Source organism: Fusarium coffeatum, assembly GCF_003316985.1.
Source record: "Fusarium coffeatum strain FIESC_28 chromosome Unknown BRIP53273_contig_73, whole genome shotgun sequence".
In the NCBI taxonomy this organism is placed as follows: Eukaryota; Fungi; Ascomycota; class Sordariomycetes; order Hypocreales; family Nectriaceae; genus Fusarium; species Fusarium coffeatum.
Genome location: NW_022157869.1, coordinates 47,403 through 63,379, shown reverse-complemented (window position 1 = coordinate 63,379; position 15,977 = coordinate 47,403). Strand labels below are relative to the sequence as shown.

General features: G+C 47.8%; 6 protein-coding genes across 6 annotated transcripts; 3 read left to right on the top strand and 3 right to left on the bottom strand.

The window, feature by feature from the left end:
* Positions 1-231: 231 nt before the first annotated feature.
* Positions 232-922, top strand: FIESC28_03464 (uncharacterized protein; the record flags this gene model as incomplete). Its single annotated transcript, XM_031157613.1, has 2 exons — positions 232-283; positions 330-922. 2 exons carry the CDS (start codon positions 232-234, stop codon positions 920-922), a joined length of 645 nt encoding a protein of 214 aa, XP_031018350.1.
* A 1,405-nt stretch (positions 923-2,327) lies between these two features.
* FIESC28_03463 (uncharacterized protein) lies at positions 2,328-3,707 on the top strand (the record flags this gene model as incomplete). The annotated part of the gene is made up of 1 exon (XM_031157612.1): positions 2,328-3,707. One exon carries the CDS (start codon positions 2,328-2,330, stop codon positions 3,705-3,707), a length of 1,380 nt encoding a protein of 459 aa, XP_031018349.1.
* Positions 3,708-3,961: 254 nt separating this feature from the next.
* FIESC28_03462 (uncharacterized protein) lies at positions 3,962-4,781 on the bottom strand (the record flags this gene model as incomplete). Its single annotated transcript, XM_031157611.1, has 2 exons — positions 3,962-4,035; positions 4,088-4,781. 2 exons carry the CDS (start codon positions 4,779-4,781, stop codon positions 3,962-3,964), a joined length of 768 nt encoding a protein of 255 aa, XP_031018348.1.
* Positions 4,782-5,831: 1,050 nt separating this feature from the next.
* Positions 5,832-6,163, bottom strand: FIESC28_03461 (uncharacterized protein; the record flags this gene model as incomplete). The annotated part of the gene is made up of 2 exons (XM_031157610.1): positions 5,832-5,851; positions 5,908-6,163. The coding sequence occupies 2 exons, from the start codon at positions 6,161-6,163 to the stop codon at positions 5,832-5,834; spliced, it is 276 nt and encodes a 91-aa protein (XP_031018347.1).
* A 602-nt stretch (positions 6,164-6,765) lies between these two features.
* FIESC28_03460 (uncharacterized protein) lies at positions 6,766-13,491 on the top strand (the record flags this gene model as incomplete). Its single annotated transcript, XM_031157609.1, has 17 exons — positions 6,766-6,894; positions 6,942-7,004; positions 7,063-7,428; positions 7,482-7,523; positions 7,568-7,954; positions 8,005-8,046; positions 8,100-8,259; positions 8,312-8,467; positions 8,520-8,645; positions 9,374-9,421; positions 9,469-9,910; positions 9,960-10,235; positions 10,296-10,497; positions 10,553-10,990; positions 11,053-11,244; positions 11,434-12,834; positions 12,883-13,491. 17 exons carry the CDS (start codon positions 6,766-6,768, stop codon positions 13,489-13,491), a joined length of 5,079 nt encoding a protein of 1,692 aa, XP_031018346.1.
* Positions 13,492-14,320: 829 nt separating this feature from the next.
* On the bottom strand, positions 14,321-15,442 carry FIESC28_03459 (uncharacterized protein; the record flags this gene model as incomplete). Its single annotated transcript, XM_031157608.1, has 2 exons — positions 14,321-15,323; positions 15,375-15,442. The coding sequence occupies 2 exons, from the start codon at positions 15,440-15,442 to the stop codon at positions 14,321-14,323; spliced, it is 1,071 nt and encodes a 356-aa protein (XP_031018345.1).
* Positions 15,443-15,977: the final 535 nt, after the last annotated feature.

Genomic DNA, 15,977 nt, shown 5'->3' with positions numbered 1-15,977 from the left:
ACTTTTCTCTTCTTTTACCCCGCCCCGGATAAGGTTTTCACAAAGTATTAAATCTTCCTCTTACTCCCTTCCGTTCAGCTTTCCTTCTTTCTACTAATATAGAAGACCAGAGATCGACCCGGTTCGAACGAACCGCCCCAAACCAACCAGCTTCAAAGCGAACCTCTACAAAATACATCGCACACGAACGACCGATCTTCCAGAACAGTCGCCCTCACTATCAACAGCGCCATGGAGTTCACACTCCCACCAATCGGCCGCAATGGCACCCAAGTCAAGAAACGTAGGCCGAGGGGGGCGGCGAAGACCTTCTTAGCCCTTCTCGGCAGTGTTCCCCGATGATATTATTTACATGATTTGTCGGTACTTCTGCTCCCATTGCAACAACGAGTACCAACTTCCCTACGGTCCCTTAACCGGCGCAGAAAAGGCCCAAGACAGCGGAACTCTCTACAACCTCTGCCTCATCTCAAAATTATGGCGAGATGTGGCCGAACAAACTCTTTACCATTCCTTCCATCCGGATTATTCGCCTCCCCGCAAGAGAATACTCAAAAGTTCCAAGAATCCCTGGAAGCTTCGACTCGAACCCTTCCTTCGAACTATTGCTTCACGCCCTGATCTGGCAGGGTCTATCCAGACAGTCATCATCCGGGATCTTGTGATTTACGGACTTCACTTCTATGAAAGCCAAAGAGCGTTTGATGAATGCGCGCGTGCCTTACGAACCAGCCCTCGTGAGATCTACTACAAGGGGCACCATAATTCAGCTCCTTCGGAAATCAGAGAGGCGTTCTTTCTAGGCACGCCGATTAGTGTTCTTCCAGATGTGTCTACATTAGCTTCTGAAATCGCGGGCGAGCTCCTATCCGCACTTGTGGCGTTCGTTCCTAAACTCGAACACCTTGCAGTCGAAGGGTAATACCTGAGGGGGGTGGCGATACAATGTCTCACCAATCACTCTCGATGCTCTAGGTGTGACGACCATCCCGGTCAAGACGGTGGAGATGGAGCGCCCACTATATCATCTACTCAGTCGATGCACTAAGCTTGACCGGTTGTTCCTCGTGAGATAGGCAAGTATCCAAAACTACCAAACGTCAGGTATCTTCATCTGCGACATACGAATCAATTCTCTGAAGGCCCTCTGAACAGTTGTATAGCTGCCTGTAGCAGTAGCCTAACCACGCTTTACACTGCCGACTCGATCTGTGCTGAGTTGCTTGACGTCCTGCATAGGCCAAGTCTCTACGACACTCTCGGGATACTGCACCTTGACAGGGGCCATGGTCGGGAAAAGATCCCGTTCCGAAGTCTGCGAATGTTTACGAAGCTGAAAGATCTTCTCCTACCCACGAATCTCATCTACAACGGCGGGAGTCCCCCTTTCCCTGGTTTTCACCGACGGACCCGGACTATTATGAAGAGACAATAATCGGCATGCTGCCTCCCAATCTTGTTAATCTTTACCTTCTTACGGAAGCCGACGCGCACTATCGTATGGAGGCGGATTTGTATCGGATTATCAAGTGGAAGCACATATGGCAGCCTAGCCTTGAGTCCGTAACGACTAATGTGGAAATATGGGACATGACTCTTGTAAAACTCTTCGAAGATGCTGGTATCAAGTTGGTGTGCCGCGCAGAAAAGCGTGCAGCCATACACCAAGTCCTTGATCTCTAGAAGGGTGGCATACTGAATGTGGATAGAGGGCTAGTTCGCAAGGGCGATATATCATTCGGTGTCAACATACAGAGGATCACTGTTCGAGCTTCACATTCTGCAGCGACTCTGTATCGGAGAGACTGCAGCCAAGGGTGTAACAATCAGGCCTTTGGCGCTGGAGACAGTGGGGGGATTAGAAAGACTATATCTAAATTGTACCCATCAATTGTGGCGCCTCATCCACTGGTCTCACGGCATTGCTGCCTGGTATTTTACAGTTCATTTGTCAAGTTCTATTCTTACGAACGGTTTATCTAGGCACCAATGGTAGTGTGTCTGGTTCTCATGCCTCTAAAAGTGTGTGGCTTTTCAAGCGAAAGGTTCTGTACGTTATAGCCCAATGAATCAATGGTAGGGTTAAGCTTTTAAATGCATGTTGTTAAGCTTTTTCATAGCAGACATGCATTTTTTAAGCATCATAGCTCTAATGCTTGCGCCAGAGCTTCACACATACTACGGGTCTCACCTGAAGTAAGAGGTCGTCACGATGGTCGCTCTGATATAAGCTTTCCAAAGGAGATAAAAACCTTGCTTGCCTGCCAGTCTTGGATTTGCCAACTTCTCTTTTTCCATCACAATCATCATCACTCATCGCCACCAAAATGGTCGTAACGCGCAGTGGCAAGTCTACCACTGCCGTGATAGCCAAAGTCCCACCAGAGATTCTGGCCTGCATCTTCCAGTGGTTTTGTTCCCACTGCTGCAACGAGTACAAATGGCCCTTCGGACCTCCGCCCGGTTCGAAACAAGCTCACGACACCAAAGCGCTGATGAGACTCTGTCGCGTTTCCCGATCATTTCGAAATGTTGCCCAAGAAATACTTTTCCACTCGTTTCACTATGACGATCCCCCGCGAGGGACATCATCTCACAGGAGGAATCGCTGGTTGTTCCGCCTTGAACCTTTCCTTCAGACCGTTGCTGCGCGTCCGGATCTGGCGCGCTGTGTTAAAGCAGTCTTTCTCTCAAGATTTTTATATGAAAGTCTAGACTTTTGGCAAAGTCGGAAAGCTTTCCATGCTTGCGTTCGTGCCTTGGGAAAAGATCCTCAGGTGATGTTTGGTGAGGTTCACAAAGGTTCGACCTCATCTGCGAAGCAAGCATTCTTCAGGAGTCCTGTAGATCCGTGGCTAGCTGATGGTCGTCGACCTGAGGACTTTTGCCCAGAACTGTTCTCTGTACTTGTGGCTATCCTTCCCAACCTGGCCCATCTCGCGGTTTCGAAAAACTCTTCCTGCCGAAGTCGGCCGGCGTCTTGGGACATTCTGCCAGGCATTCTTGATAGCTTTGGCATTGAGTGCCTCCCTATTCAGACGATCGAGACTCATGCCTTACCCAAGAACTTGCTTCGCCGTTGCACGAAGCTTGAAACATGGATTACTGATGGGTGGCACGACTTTACCGACATGCCCACCGTCAAATATCTGCATCTGCGACATACAGAAAGGCACCCGAGAGTTGACTACAGCAAATGCATAAAGGCGTGTAGCGGTGGGTTAACCATAATTTCCTGCGCCAATGCAACGGAAACCCTTTTCGAAGCTATCGATATACCCAGACTCCACGATAGTCTTGAGATTTTGCACCTCGACTCCAGACGCATTACACCGATACCCAGCTTGACGAAGTTTGACAACCTGAAATACCTCTTCCTACAAACACATGGAATCTACGGAATGCTTCCTGTCAGCCAATCTCCCCTTTGCTCCCAGTCCATCGCCAAGATTCTACCGCGCAATCTCGTCGTTCTCGCCGTTAGTTCAAGTTCTCATACACAGGACCGCTGGGAACGGGACTTATGTGAGGCTCTTGCAAGCGAGGACGATTTGTTTCCGGACCTAGGGGGTGTAATTAGCAATGAAGAAATCTCTCGCAAGGATCTTGCAGAGCTTTGTGACTTGCTTGGCCTCGAATGGGTTTGTCAGAAGGAAACAAGACCCTCTATAAATTCTTCCTATTCCAGTCGCCAAGATACAATATGAAGACACCAAAGCATGGTACATTCTGTGATGACAGCAGAGTCATATGTACTCGGGTCCTTAGATGGTAAATCTTGCCAGATCTTCGTCAAACACTTTCAAGATTGGTCGCGCTATGCACGGTCCGACATAGACGCTACTTCGTATTTCTGATATATGTACTACTCAGCTAGCATAGGATTGGAAATTTATTTACACGAATATCTCTTCCATCTTCATCCATAATTCATCGACCAAAATGCGATATAGTTTCAAGTTTAACAGAAGTTCTGGCCGTTACCCTGGAAGTTACCAGGCTGGTAGGCACCAGCAGCATTACCAAGACACTCAGCTATAAACGGATTAGTACAGAACTTCAATTCTAGGACCCTGCTTTTACTTACCAACAGTGACGATCTTGAGGTTGTTCTGCTTGGCCCAGTTGAGCAACCAGGGAGTAAGAGTGTTAACAGTGCTGGCATAGGTCTCGTGCATGAGAGGGATGTGGCCATTGCCACCAGCACCAGCCTGCTGGAACTTCTGCTGGCTCTGCTGAGCAGACTGGCCGTTCCAGTCACCAGAGTCAACGTCGTTGGTGATGACCTTGTACCCGAGCTGGGCCATGGTAGGAAGAACGTTGCCGCCAGTAGCGAGGTAAGGAGGACGCATGTAAGCGGGCTTCTTGCCAATGATGTTAACCATGGCCTGCTCGAACTTCTGCATCTCCTGCTTGAGCTGGTCGGTGCTCAAGCTACCGAAGTTCTGGGGGTGGGTCCAGGTGTGACTGGCGACTTGGTGGCCGTTTTGGTAAGCCTTCTTGACGGCAGCGGCGTTGTTGTAAACACAGCCGTAGAGCTTGCCGGTCCAGAAGAATGTGCCCTTGGCGCCGGCTCGGTCGAGGGTGTCAATGAGTTGGTTGGTGTACTGGCCTGGGCCATCATCGTAAGCGAGAGCGAGAACACCGGGCTTGGAGCATTGGCGGATGACTTGACCAGCGGCCTGGCGGTTGAAGATCTCGATGGGGTCCTCGATGGCGGTGGCGGCGACGTTGCCGACGACCAGGAGGGCGCTGAGAGCGGTGGCGATGAAGGACTTCATTTTGGCAAAGATATATACAGGCGAAGTGTCTAGAGAAACAAAGAGTGGATGGATTGCCAAGAAGAAAATGTTTGGTGCCAAGGTGACCTTATATATCTTGACCTCAATATTAAATCCTGGCATAGACCCAATCTAGATGTAACCAAAGTCATCGGAAGATCTTCTGAAACGGAACCATCCTTTCAGGCTAAAGTCGCATACCCCTGTCGGTTATGGTCCTTGGCTCATCAAACATCAGCTGCACCCCAGTTTCTCGACGGTTATTTCCAACCTTCTACCTGATAACAGCCGAGAAGTTGGCCGGCATTAGTGCCATGTGGCATGATGCGGAGACGCAAGTTGGGTAGTGTACCATTTTGAGGAGTTTCTGGCTACAAATGGATGACACGGGCATTGACGCTCCGGCATTGCAACGGACTCGGCTAAAGCGGGCCAATTCCGTTTATGAGAGGCTGTTTCAAGATCCGGAGATGAAAAACACCGTCTGTTATCCAAGACCCGCTTCAATAGATCCACTATGAGAGCTTCGATTTGCTGCAATTGTTCTAGTATTAAGATTGATAGCATTTAATATAGAGAAATTTATGCACCCTATTTTCCCGGTAAAATCGATGATCCCATGATCGGTTAAGCTGGACCGGACTAGCCAATTCTTGCCCTGCAGGGACCTATCCTAGTCTAGGCCTCCGTGCGTTGCTCCACCTTTGACTCTGCCTACCCTATTGCATGACTTTTGTCGCTGCAAGCACAACATCAGATCATAATGTTGGGAACAGGATATGACGACTCTTGTCTATTAGTAACATAAACTATACCTAAGGCATCAAGGTAGAGAGTAAGCTGCTGAAGGAATGACGCGGTGTTTTTGGAGGTGGCGTTGATATTATATTGCTGTTCGTCAGTGGGGAGGAGTGAAAGATCGGGCAGATGGCAATACCCAAGGCCTTCGTCAGTGATATGATAGGACCCATCGCCAAAAGAACGTTCAAGATCGAGGCGGGCACGTCTGGCTTGGGAGCCCGTGATCGGAGTTAGACGTATCAGGTATTTTTAGTCCCGAATTGCGTTTGCTGTTTTGATTTAGTTACTACACATCTCTTTAGGATGTATTCTAATCGTGACATACGATACTCGTGCAATACCTTGGTGAGAGATTTGGTTTTCTCCGATGTTGCGGCTTCTGCCGTCATTATACCGTGTTTTAGCCTTGCCAGCTCGCTTTGCAAGTTAAACATGTTCATGAGTTGGAGACCGCGAAAGATGAGGAATCGTGGTTCTGGTCGTCCTTCATCGAATGTGTACTTGAAGAGCTGTTTGCCATAGGACTCACCCTCGCCAGTTCCGTCACTATTATCTTGAACGTGCGATGATTGTTGCGCCATCTTAAATGCCGTAGCTCGAGGAACAATGGCAGGGATCCAGGTGTGACATCGGTAGCTTACTTGTAGCCTGCTGCTGCGACCGTGTCCGCGGAGCTATATTGTTCCTCATACCGATGCAGGATGCACTCCCCGCGTCTGCCATATCATTATCGGCCTGATATAAGCGCCGCGTCAGGGGCCAGTTTCCGCCCATGACCACATAGACTGATTTTGCTGTATGCCTCGGACTTACGTGTAATCTCGCCGGGTCAATGGTTGTCTATCTCCAATAATCAAACGGAGACACTTGGACCAAAGTTATCTTTCTATCAAGACAGAATTTTCCGAAGTGAACCAGGTCTCTTCGAGGTGAGAGGATTGAGGCTTGATAGGTACAACCAATGACAGCCCGCCCTCGGCCGAGTTGAGTGCGCCAGCCAATCAGCGTCAACCGTCGGCCGAGAACAGCGTCACGCACCACGACTGATTGTAATATAAGAACAAAAGCGTATCTTATTCTGAAGTACACCCCCTGCTATATTTAACCTGAAATTCCATCTCTTTCTTCTTTAGCGAATTCATATAAACTGCAACTTCTGCCAACCCTTTTTGCAACAACTACAATGGAACAGCGTCAGACTCATGAGGCAACCCGACATAGCGCAGTAGCGCAAGTCGATGCAGAGAAATGCGTCAGGGATCCTGTCAACCAGGGAAGAGACCAAAGCCCACGGGATCTTCATGGATGGAAGGTAAGCGGAAGGGGATCGTTCAATCTCATGTCGCTGACCTTGCATAGTGGGCACTATCTTACACAGCGATGCTCTCAACAACATTCCTATTCGCACTCGACAATACCATTGTAAGTCAAAGTCACTTCTCCTACTCAATTCATCAAGTGACTGATGCTAAATGGACAGGTTGCCGACATCCAACCCGCCATCATCCAAGACCTCGGCCAAATCGAACTCCTCCCCTGGGTCGGAACCGGCTTCGCCCTCGGCACAATGGTCGTTCTTCCCCTCAGCAAAGCATATGGTATCCTCTCCATTCGAAGCCTATACCTCGCCAACATACTCCTCTTCGAAGCGGGAAGTGCTTTATGCGGAGCTGCTCCTAATATGAATGCTATGATCCTTGGGAGAGTCATTGCTGGGGTTGGCGGTGCGGGCATGTACGCTGGGACATTGACGTATGTCGCTGTGAGTACCACCATGAAGGAGAGGGGGGCGTACATGGCAGGTAGTACGGTCGTCTGGGGTATTGGTACTGTTCTTGGACCTGTGGTATGTTCTTTCAACCCTTTCTGTTTTCGAAGTAGAAGCTGACAGTTGTTTAGGTTGGTGGTGCATTTGCTGAGAGCAGTGCTACCTGGCGATGGGTAAGTACTACCATACTGATAATGATCTGTGACCACACTAACAGAGTCAGGGATTCTATATCAACCTCGTCGTTGGCGCCGTCTTCTGTCCAGCATACCTATTCCTCTTTCCTTCCATCGACCCTCAACCAGGAAGGTCTCTGTCCGACAAGCTCAAAATGATGGACTGGCCCATGACGTTGACTTTCTTATCTGGCTCAACATTTCTGATAATGGCTATATCGTTCGGCGGCACCCTTTACAGTTGGCATTCTGGCGCCGAGATTGCCTTCTGGACACTTTCCGGAATTCTTCTCGTTATCGCCGCTCTCTTACTAAGGTATCATCCTGGAGTCTGCAAGGAGGACCAGTTGTGGCCGGCTCGTTTCCTTAAGATGCCTGTCGTGATGAACTTACAGCTGCAGGTGTTTCTCTCAGGAGGAGTCATTCTGGTAAGAACAGGACAGGCGCTCGTGGGAGATCGAAAGCTAACTTGGACTAGACAATTACTTACTATATTCCTTTGTACTTCCAGTTCATACGTGTAAGTGCTCTTTGCCCTCCAAGCCACTATCATGGAACTCACGCATCCGGTAGGGCGATGGACCACTTGACGCTGGGGTGCGACTACTCCCTCTTGTTATCTCCATGATCGTCGCCACCATCGTCTCGGGCTTGCTGCTTCCCAAGACGCCTTACTTTTCGCCTTGGTATATCGGAGGCAGCATGTTCGTATTGATTGGCACTTCCCTGATGTGTAAGTCGGACCTTGACAAAACATTCCAAATCAAATCTGACCGCAATAACAGACACCATCGACGAGCACACAGATAATGCCAACATCTATGGATACAGTATCATGGTCGGGTTCGGTGCGGGCTGTTACGTGGTAATTGGCTTTACTATCCTGCAGTCACTCGTCCCGAGCCATGAAATCTCCAACGCGGTAGCGGTCATGACGATTGGTAAGAAAACCATCGACGCGTATGTTATGAACCTGCAACTGAAAGCGCGCAGCACAAAATCTTGGAATGGTCCTTTTTCTATCCCTGTGCGGCACTATCTTCCAGAACACCGCCATCACGGGAGTTGGGAAAGCCCTCCCAGACTTGCCCAAGGATCAAGTTTCGGAATTGATTGCCGGTACGAGCAGTCACGCCTACCAATCGTTGTCCGAGATCGAGAAGTCGGTTGTTGTCACCAGTATCACTTCAGCCATCAGAAATATCTGGCTGCTTTTTATAGTTGCTACGGTGGTCAGCTTTGTCTTCTCACTTCCTCTTGCTGTAAGTTCACCACTATCCCAAAGTATGGGATCTTTTGGATCGGGCCTAACCGCGAAACATTAGAGAGTCCGCCTGGGAGGGAACTAAAGTGGTAGCCAGCCAGGTCGATTGAAAGACAGCGGAAGGGGGAGTCTGGAGAGGGTTTGGGACATCTGTTTGGAGCACAAATAATGGTGGGACAGGTGGGATAGCCAGAAGGATTATAGTGGTGAATGTTCTAAGCCGGATAGATGAGTTTAGAGAATAAATTAAAAATTCGTGACTACACAAACTTGAAACAAAACTTCCCCGTTCCCTCAAACATCTGTCAACCATATCATCACGTGAGATAAGCGTGCCAATCACCAACTTGCATGAAGAAACTGCAGCCACAAACTTCCTTTTACACTTACGCCATTATCATCTTCATATCCCCTCGGCCAGATTACATCATCTTGCCCAAAGCCGCTCAAATCATGGGCTCTAGAAGAACTAGACAGGCTTGCGTGACTTGCAGAGACCGAAAAGTCAAGTGCGACCGCGCTCAGCCAAATTGTGGCCGGTGCATACGTCTCCATGAACCATGCAGTTACGACACGTTTCCAGCTGGTGCTAACTTGAGTCGGCAAGTACAAGATCTGCAAGCAAGACTAGGTATGTATGATGCTCAATCAGGTGGTACGAAGACTAAAGCATTACAGAAAGAGCTGAAGTTCAATTGGGCACGAGAAGGCACGACGCTGCGCACACATGCTCAGGTACCAGACTGCCTTTACTGATGCCATTGCTTCAAGACAGTGTCGACAGCAACGTTCTTACCCCTCATTCTGATAGCGAGTCAAGGTCGGTTCCGGTGGTCGACGACACCACGTTCGAGACTTTGGAGCTTGGCTTTGATGAACTGCTCCAGCTCGACCCGGAACAAAAGCTGTGCTGGGAAGCTCCAATTGACACTTTACTGCAGTCTGTAAACGATATCGATCCGAGTCTCTTGATCAATGAATGGCCGTCTGATTCAGGGCTTGAAGTATCCGGAACGATTCCAATGGCTGATATAATGACGCCATTTACCCAGGAGAAGGCACCGCTAAGTAGCCACTCAAGTCAGCCAGAGCCATCACTGGGAAATCTTCTCCCTGAACTGTATGTGAGCCGTCCCACGATCAAAGTTCCAAGGCTCACTGCTTTCCAGGTATCGGTATTTCTTCAAATACGTCTACAATTCCATGCCTATCATTTGCGAAACCCGTTTCCTCTCCGAGCTGTCAACAGACCATCCCTCAAAGTCAATTACCGCTCTGAAATACTCCGTCGCATTACTCAGCACAGCTGTATCCATCCGGTCTCAACACCTGAGCCAAGAGCTTTATGCTTTAGTTCGCCGCCAGATAGAAGACTGCGAGATGGACCCTGATACCACCGCTTTCTCAAACTTGAACGTCTTCCAGGCACTTTTGTTCCTCGTGCGGTACGAGCTCATGTCGAGTAATATTACAAGGGCTTGGATGACTCTAGGACGTGCAATTAGACTTTCGAGCGTGTTGAGGCTGCATAGGATGGACAGCTCGGTTGGACATGATGATGCTGTTCCTGGGCTGCACATTTCTCTACCTGTTACCGACGATCAATGCTTACTTGAAGAGAGAAGACGTTCGTTCTGGTTACTGTTCGTCTGGGAGACCTATATCAAGACACGATCGGGAATGGAGTCCCAACTAGGGCCAGTTTCTGTAAGCTATGTAGAAGTCGGGAAGGTTTTCCATTCCATAACTAACAACAGACCAGTCTTTCCACGTCAAGCTGCCTTCCCCAGGTCGGCTTGGTCCAGAGTTCAGTCCTGCGAATATGCCGTTCCTCGCTGAAGCCGACAGGCTAACGATCGGAGTATCCCCCTTTTGTGCGTGCTTATTGATGGTCGATCTTGCTATGAAGTGCCTTAACAAAAAGGACGACTCAAATGAAGGCCAGAATGTCCTGGAGGAGTGCTATCGCCACAGAATGCACGTCATGCAGGGGATCCTTGTTCAAGACATGCTATCGCGGGACCCCATTGCATTGACCACGAATCTTAACATGGGTGCGATAAAGATTATTCTACACAACAGAACGCTTAAGAGTCAAGAGGTGTCTGAAACGGCCATGGAGAAGGTTCCACATCCCCACGATACTGCCATGAGCATCTTTACGATTCTAAAAGAAAGCTGGGAAGCTCGTCTGATGGAAGTGAGTCTACAATTCCCTATGTATCCTCTCAGAACTTGTTTCACTTCTAACAAACTTTTCAGGGTAGTCTGGTTAGTCTCCAAGCTACATTTCTTGCTTGGCCACTGGCTACAGCCATCAACACCATAGCCGCGACACAGCAACCAGGTTCTGCTGATGACTTGATGGAGCTGTTTGTGATTCTGGGTGGGCTAGAACCAGAGGGTGGTTACTGGCACACATTCACTCGAGAAGCTGGTCAAATGTTGAGGGATGTAAATAGTGGAGTGCGGTAGAACGACATCGAGATCGGGGCTGTGCTGACATTTTGATTCTATCCCCACTTACATGCATGAAATCGCGAGGTGAGTCAGCCGTAGATGAATAATTACTTGGCGATTTAGGCAGCATCTCGTTCAGTGAGATATTTTTCAACTTTTCAACTTTTTAATCTTATCCCTAAGTCTTCATCATCGTTCCTCACCATGTCCAGCCCTTTGGAAACACTGCCAACAGAGCTGCTGGACGAAATTCTTGTCAGATTACCTACGGAGGCAGCAGTCAACCTGTGGAAATCCAACGCGAGGATGTCCCATCGTCTTGACAATCATTTATTTGGCCAAACCGCTGTATTCAATCGTACCAAGGTATGGGCGTGCAAACGGGGCGACGTGGAAGTTCTTCGTGCCGCTATAGCACGCGACGGCGACCCAAATTTTGTAATGGGAATAGAGTCCCGCCGTTTGGTAAGGTCCGAATCAAAGCCCAGCAATTGGCCACGATTCCAACTTGGACCTGATTCCACACTACGCATTGTGATAGGATTGAACCGTGCGAAAGCTTTGGATGCTTTGCTCGAAATGGGCGCTACTTTCGAGGTTTTGGGAAACAAAGACAGGATAGGTATTTCGAATCATCTTCTCAAAAGCATTGGTGAGAAGCCACCGAAGATGCTGGAGGCGCTAACGAGGGCAAATCTCGGCCATTGGGTACTCAATACCAAGGTTTACAGCCGGACTTTTGGCGACTTTGTCAAGGCCGGTGCACCCGTCGGTATACTGAGGTCGATAGTTCAGAATCCGAGCGAAATGACACTTCATAGGACGACCTATGAGACTCCGCTATCATCGGCGATCGACCTCGGCAAGAGCGATATCGTCAACATGCTGATGGAGAAGGGTGCTGATATCAACGGAGTAGTTGAGGAGCAACCGCTTCAGACCACCTTTGTTGTAGAGTACTACAAAGATAAAATGACACGTATCAAGTGTCGGCGACCGTGCCACGTCCCTATCTTTGCAGCGGCAAGATATATGGCAAGGTCTGGGTCTACAAAGATGCTGGATCTATGCTTGCATCACGGGGCCGATATTAATCAAAAGTCACCAGCCACGGAATCAGCCCGGAAAAGGATCGATCACTTTAACATCACCCCACTTATGGCATATTTGGAGGCCATCCCAGACTTCCCCACCAAGACGGAACTAGACCCTATAGCCGGGATCAAATACTTTATCAGCAACGGTGCAGACATTCAGGTTAACGAATCTCCGGGGAAGAGGTACTTTGGTTCTACCATGTGGCTTAACGTTTCGACTGAAGACTATTGTATACCGCGATCCATTGTCGAGGTGCTATTTTGGAAATGGGGTATTGCTCAGCTGCAAGAACCGCAGTTCCTGGATACTATCAAATATCTGATAGCTCAAGGAAGTGGTATTAGCAGAGCCGATACTATTGTTGTCAACTTGCCTTTTGACTCTATAGTTATGAAGTTCCCACCGCCTCAACGTCATACCGATCACCCAGATAATGTGCCAATGTGGCGGGACGCTGTACAGCGACTATGGGACAAATTGGACGAGGTACGTCAACTGTCACGGTAAGATATCCCAGATGCTAACAGGGCTTAGGTACATGGTCACAGCTACGCATGGTTGCAGCACAGTTTCGAGCTAGAATCAGAAGCTAGGAGCCTCATCGCTGCTGGTATAAGAACTCAAGAAGAGAGGGACAGATTACTATACAGGTCCTTCAACGATCTGAACTGTCTCTACTTTTCACAGCACTACGTAACCCTCCCTCTTCTGGTCCTAGACCGACAGATCGACCTTGGCGCAGATATCAACTCTGCTGTCGGAGACAAAGGCGAATCACTATTATTCTACGTTTGCGATCAGATCAACAACGCCTTCATAACTGGCGAAATTGACACCATTGAATCTGCTCACCGACATCCAGAGAACGTCGAAGCCTTCCACGTCAAGTTGCAAGACCTTGTGCTGTCTCTGATCGACAAGGGAGCAGACCCAAGGATGCCTATCAATGACAGGTCGTCGATTCACGATAGCTGGACACCGTTACACGTCCTGAGGCGTGATACAGATAAGGCAACCTCGAAGAGCCGAAGGTTTTTGTTGGGCTTGGTTTTGGAAATTGAGAAGGCACGCGATGAATTCTTGGGAAATGGGTCTACACCAAGTGTCCCTGTGCGAAGTCGATCACCGTACAGAGGTCATTAATGTACAGTTAAGATACAACTGATATGTAAGGATTAGATAAGGTTTTTCTTAATATTTACACTTTGCAAAGGGTATTACAACTCCTTTACCTATATATAACCTTTTTTTTTACTTTACTCTATAAATAAGGTTTAGGTATAATATAAATACCTTTTTATTTACTTTAATTTAGATTTTTTTCTCTTTTATTTATTATTAATAATACTATAACTATATAAGGTTAATAAGTTCTTATTAATTTAAAGTAAAAATCTAATATATAATAAACTTTAATTATAATAATACCTATCTTTATAGTTATTAAATTCCTTAAAAGTTTTAATTACTATAAGGCTATAGTTATTATTTTTAAAGTATTAATTATCTTTTTAATAATCTTTTTTTAAAAAGCTATAAATTAGCTTAAAAAGTAAAAGTTTTTAAAAAATTTAAAAAATAATCTTTTTAATATTTTAAAAGTAATCTTTTATATATAGCTATACCTATTTACTTATAAAATATTTCTTATTTTAATTATTTTTTATATAAAAGCTTAAAAGAAAAGAGCTTTAAAATAAGTAACTTAGTTTAAGGTTACTATAGATAAAAGTAAAAGAAGGACCTTTAGTAAGGATATTAATTAGGTATATAAGGTTATTAACCTTTTTAAGTTAATATAAGGGACTATAAAAGATTTATCTTATATTTCTTTGCTAATATTAAAAGGGGAAAATTTAGTTAGTAGCTAGGCGTTTAGGTAACTATTTTATATTAAAATACATACTTTGCAACTGATATGTATTTCGATATAAAGCTATTTACATGAATAAAGCTATATTCTAATGCTTATCTACTTCTGACCACGAATGGTGTTCAGGGAAGAAGTGTAAGAGGGCTTCTTCTGGTAGTTGTCGTTCCAGAGTAGAGCAGAGCCCTCACCAGGGAAAGTGCTAGGGACCCAAGAGTACTTGTCGGAAATACCCCAGACAGTGATACCAACACATCGCTTAACATCCATGCAAGAGCCAACCATGCGAGAGTAAGCAGCAGCATTGGTCTGGAGCTTCTGCTGGTTAGCAGGAGTGTTCATGCGGATGTCAAGCTCAGTGTAAGCAACATCAACGTTGAGCTTGGTGAAGCTGTTGAGAACCTCGGCGAGCTTGGCGCGAGAAGGAGTAGGTGTGTTCTGAGTAGGAGTGCTCTCGCTGGTCATGTGAGCCTGGAGACCGACACCATCAATGCGAAGACCGTAGGACTGGATCAGCTTGGTGATGCGAATAGCACCCTGGGTCTTAGCACCACCGTACTCGAGGTTGTAGTCGTTGTAGTAGAGCTTGGTGGTGGGGTCGGCAGCAAGAGCCATGCGGAAAGCAATAGGAATGAAAGCTTCACCAATGACACGGTAGAAGACGCTGTCACGGTAAGTTCCGTCCTCGTTGAGAGCCTCGTTGACGACATCCCAGTGTGTGCACTTGCCCTTGTAGCGGCCCATGACAGCATTGATGTGGTCGCGCATGACCGCCTGCAGGGTCTGGTTGTTCCAGTTGCCGTTGGCAACCCAGCTGGGAAGCTGGCTGTGCCAAACAAGGGTGTGGCAGCGGAGCTCCATGCCGCGAGAGGTAGCGGCGTTGGCGTGCTGGTCAGCGGGTCCCCAGTTGAATTGGCCGCGGTTGGGCTGGATGGCCTCCCACTTCATGGCGTTCTCAGGGGTGAGAGAGCCGAATTCGCCCTTGGTGTTGAGAACGGCGTTCTCTTGGGAGTCACTGCGGACAGTGACGGCGGTACCGAAGTACTTCTTGCCGGCAGCCTTCATGGCATTGTGAAGGCCAGCAGCTTGACGAGCTTCGACATCACTGAGTACGTCAGTAACTTCGTCTAACCATGATCGAGAGTAGATGACTTACGGAACGGGGTTGGCAACAGCCAGACCGTTGAAAAGGGCCAAGGCCACGGGAAGGACACTGAAACGCATCTTTGCAACTGGAAGTTTGAGAAACAAGACTTGCCTGCTAAGAAGAAGAGAGTATTTACAAGATGCGAAGCTGCATTATATATCATGACTCTCATGACTCCGTGGCAATTTCCTTCGTACCCATCGGCTAAATTAAACATGTTCTAGTCGTTTCACATGTCGCTATACCCCAGACGCATAGAACTTGGGGATATGGACAAGGGTTATTAACCGGCTTGGCAAAACAGAAGTGAGTCGATAAACAGGCTGTTTATTTCCCCATGTTCCTTGCATGACCCCATCTTTACGATAATAACCTGGAGCTGTCATGAGCCGAGGGCCGGCCAAGTACCGCTTAAATCAACAGCCTAATAGGAGTTCCCCGCAAATGAAATCATCTGTCCCATTGAGGCCCGGAAGCTTGTCTGCAATAGACGCGTCGCAGTGCCTGGCGGTCAATGCCGATCGGCGCGGAGCGTGACGCTCCGGTTGCCGAATTAGGACAAGATCCGATCATGCTCTGTCGGTCTTGGGAACCGGGTAATATGATCATCAA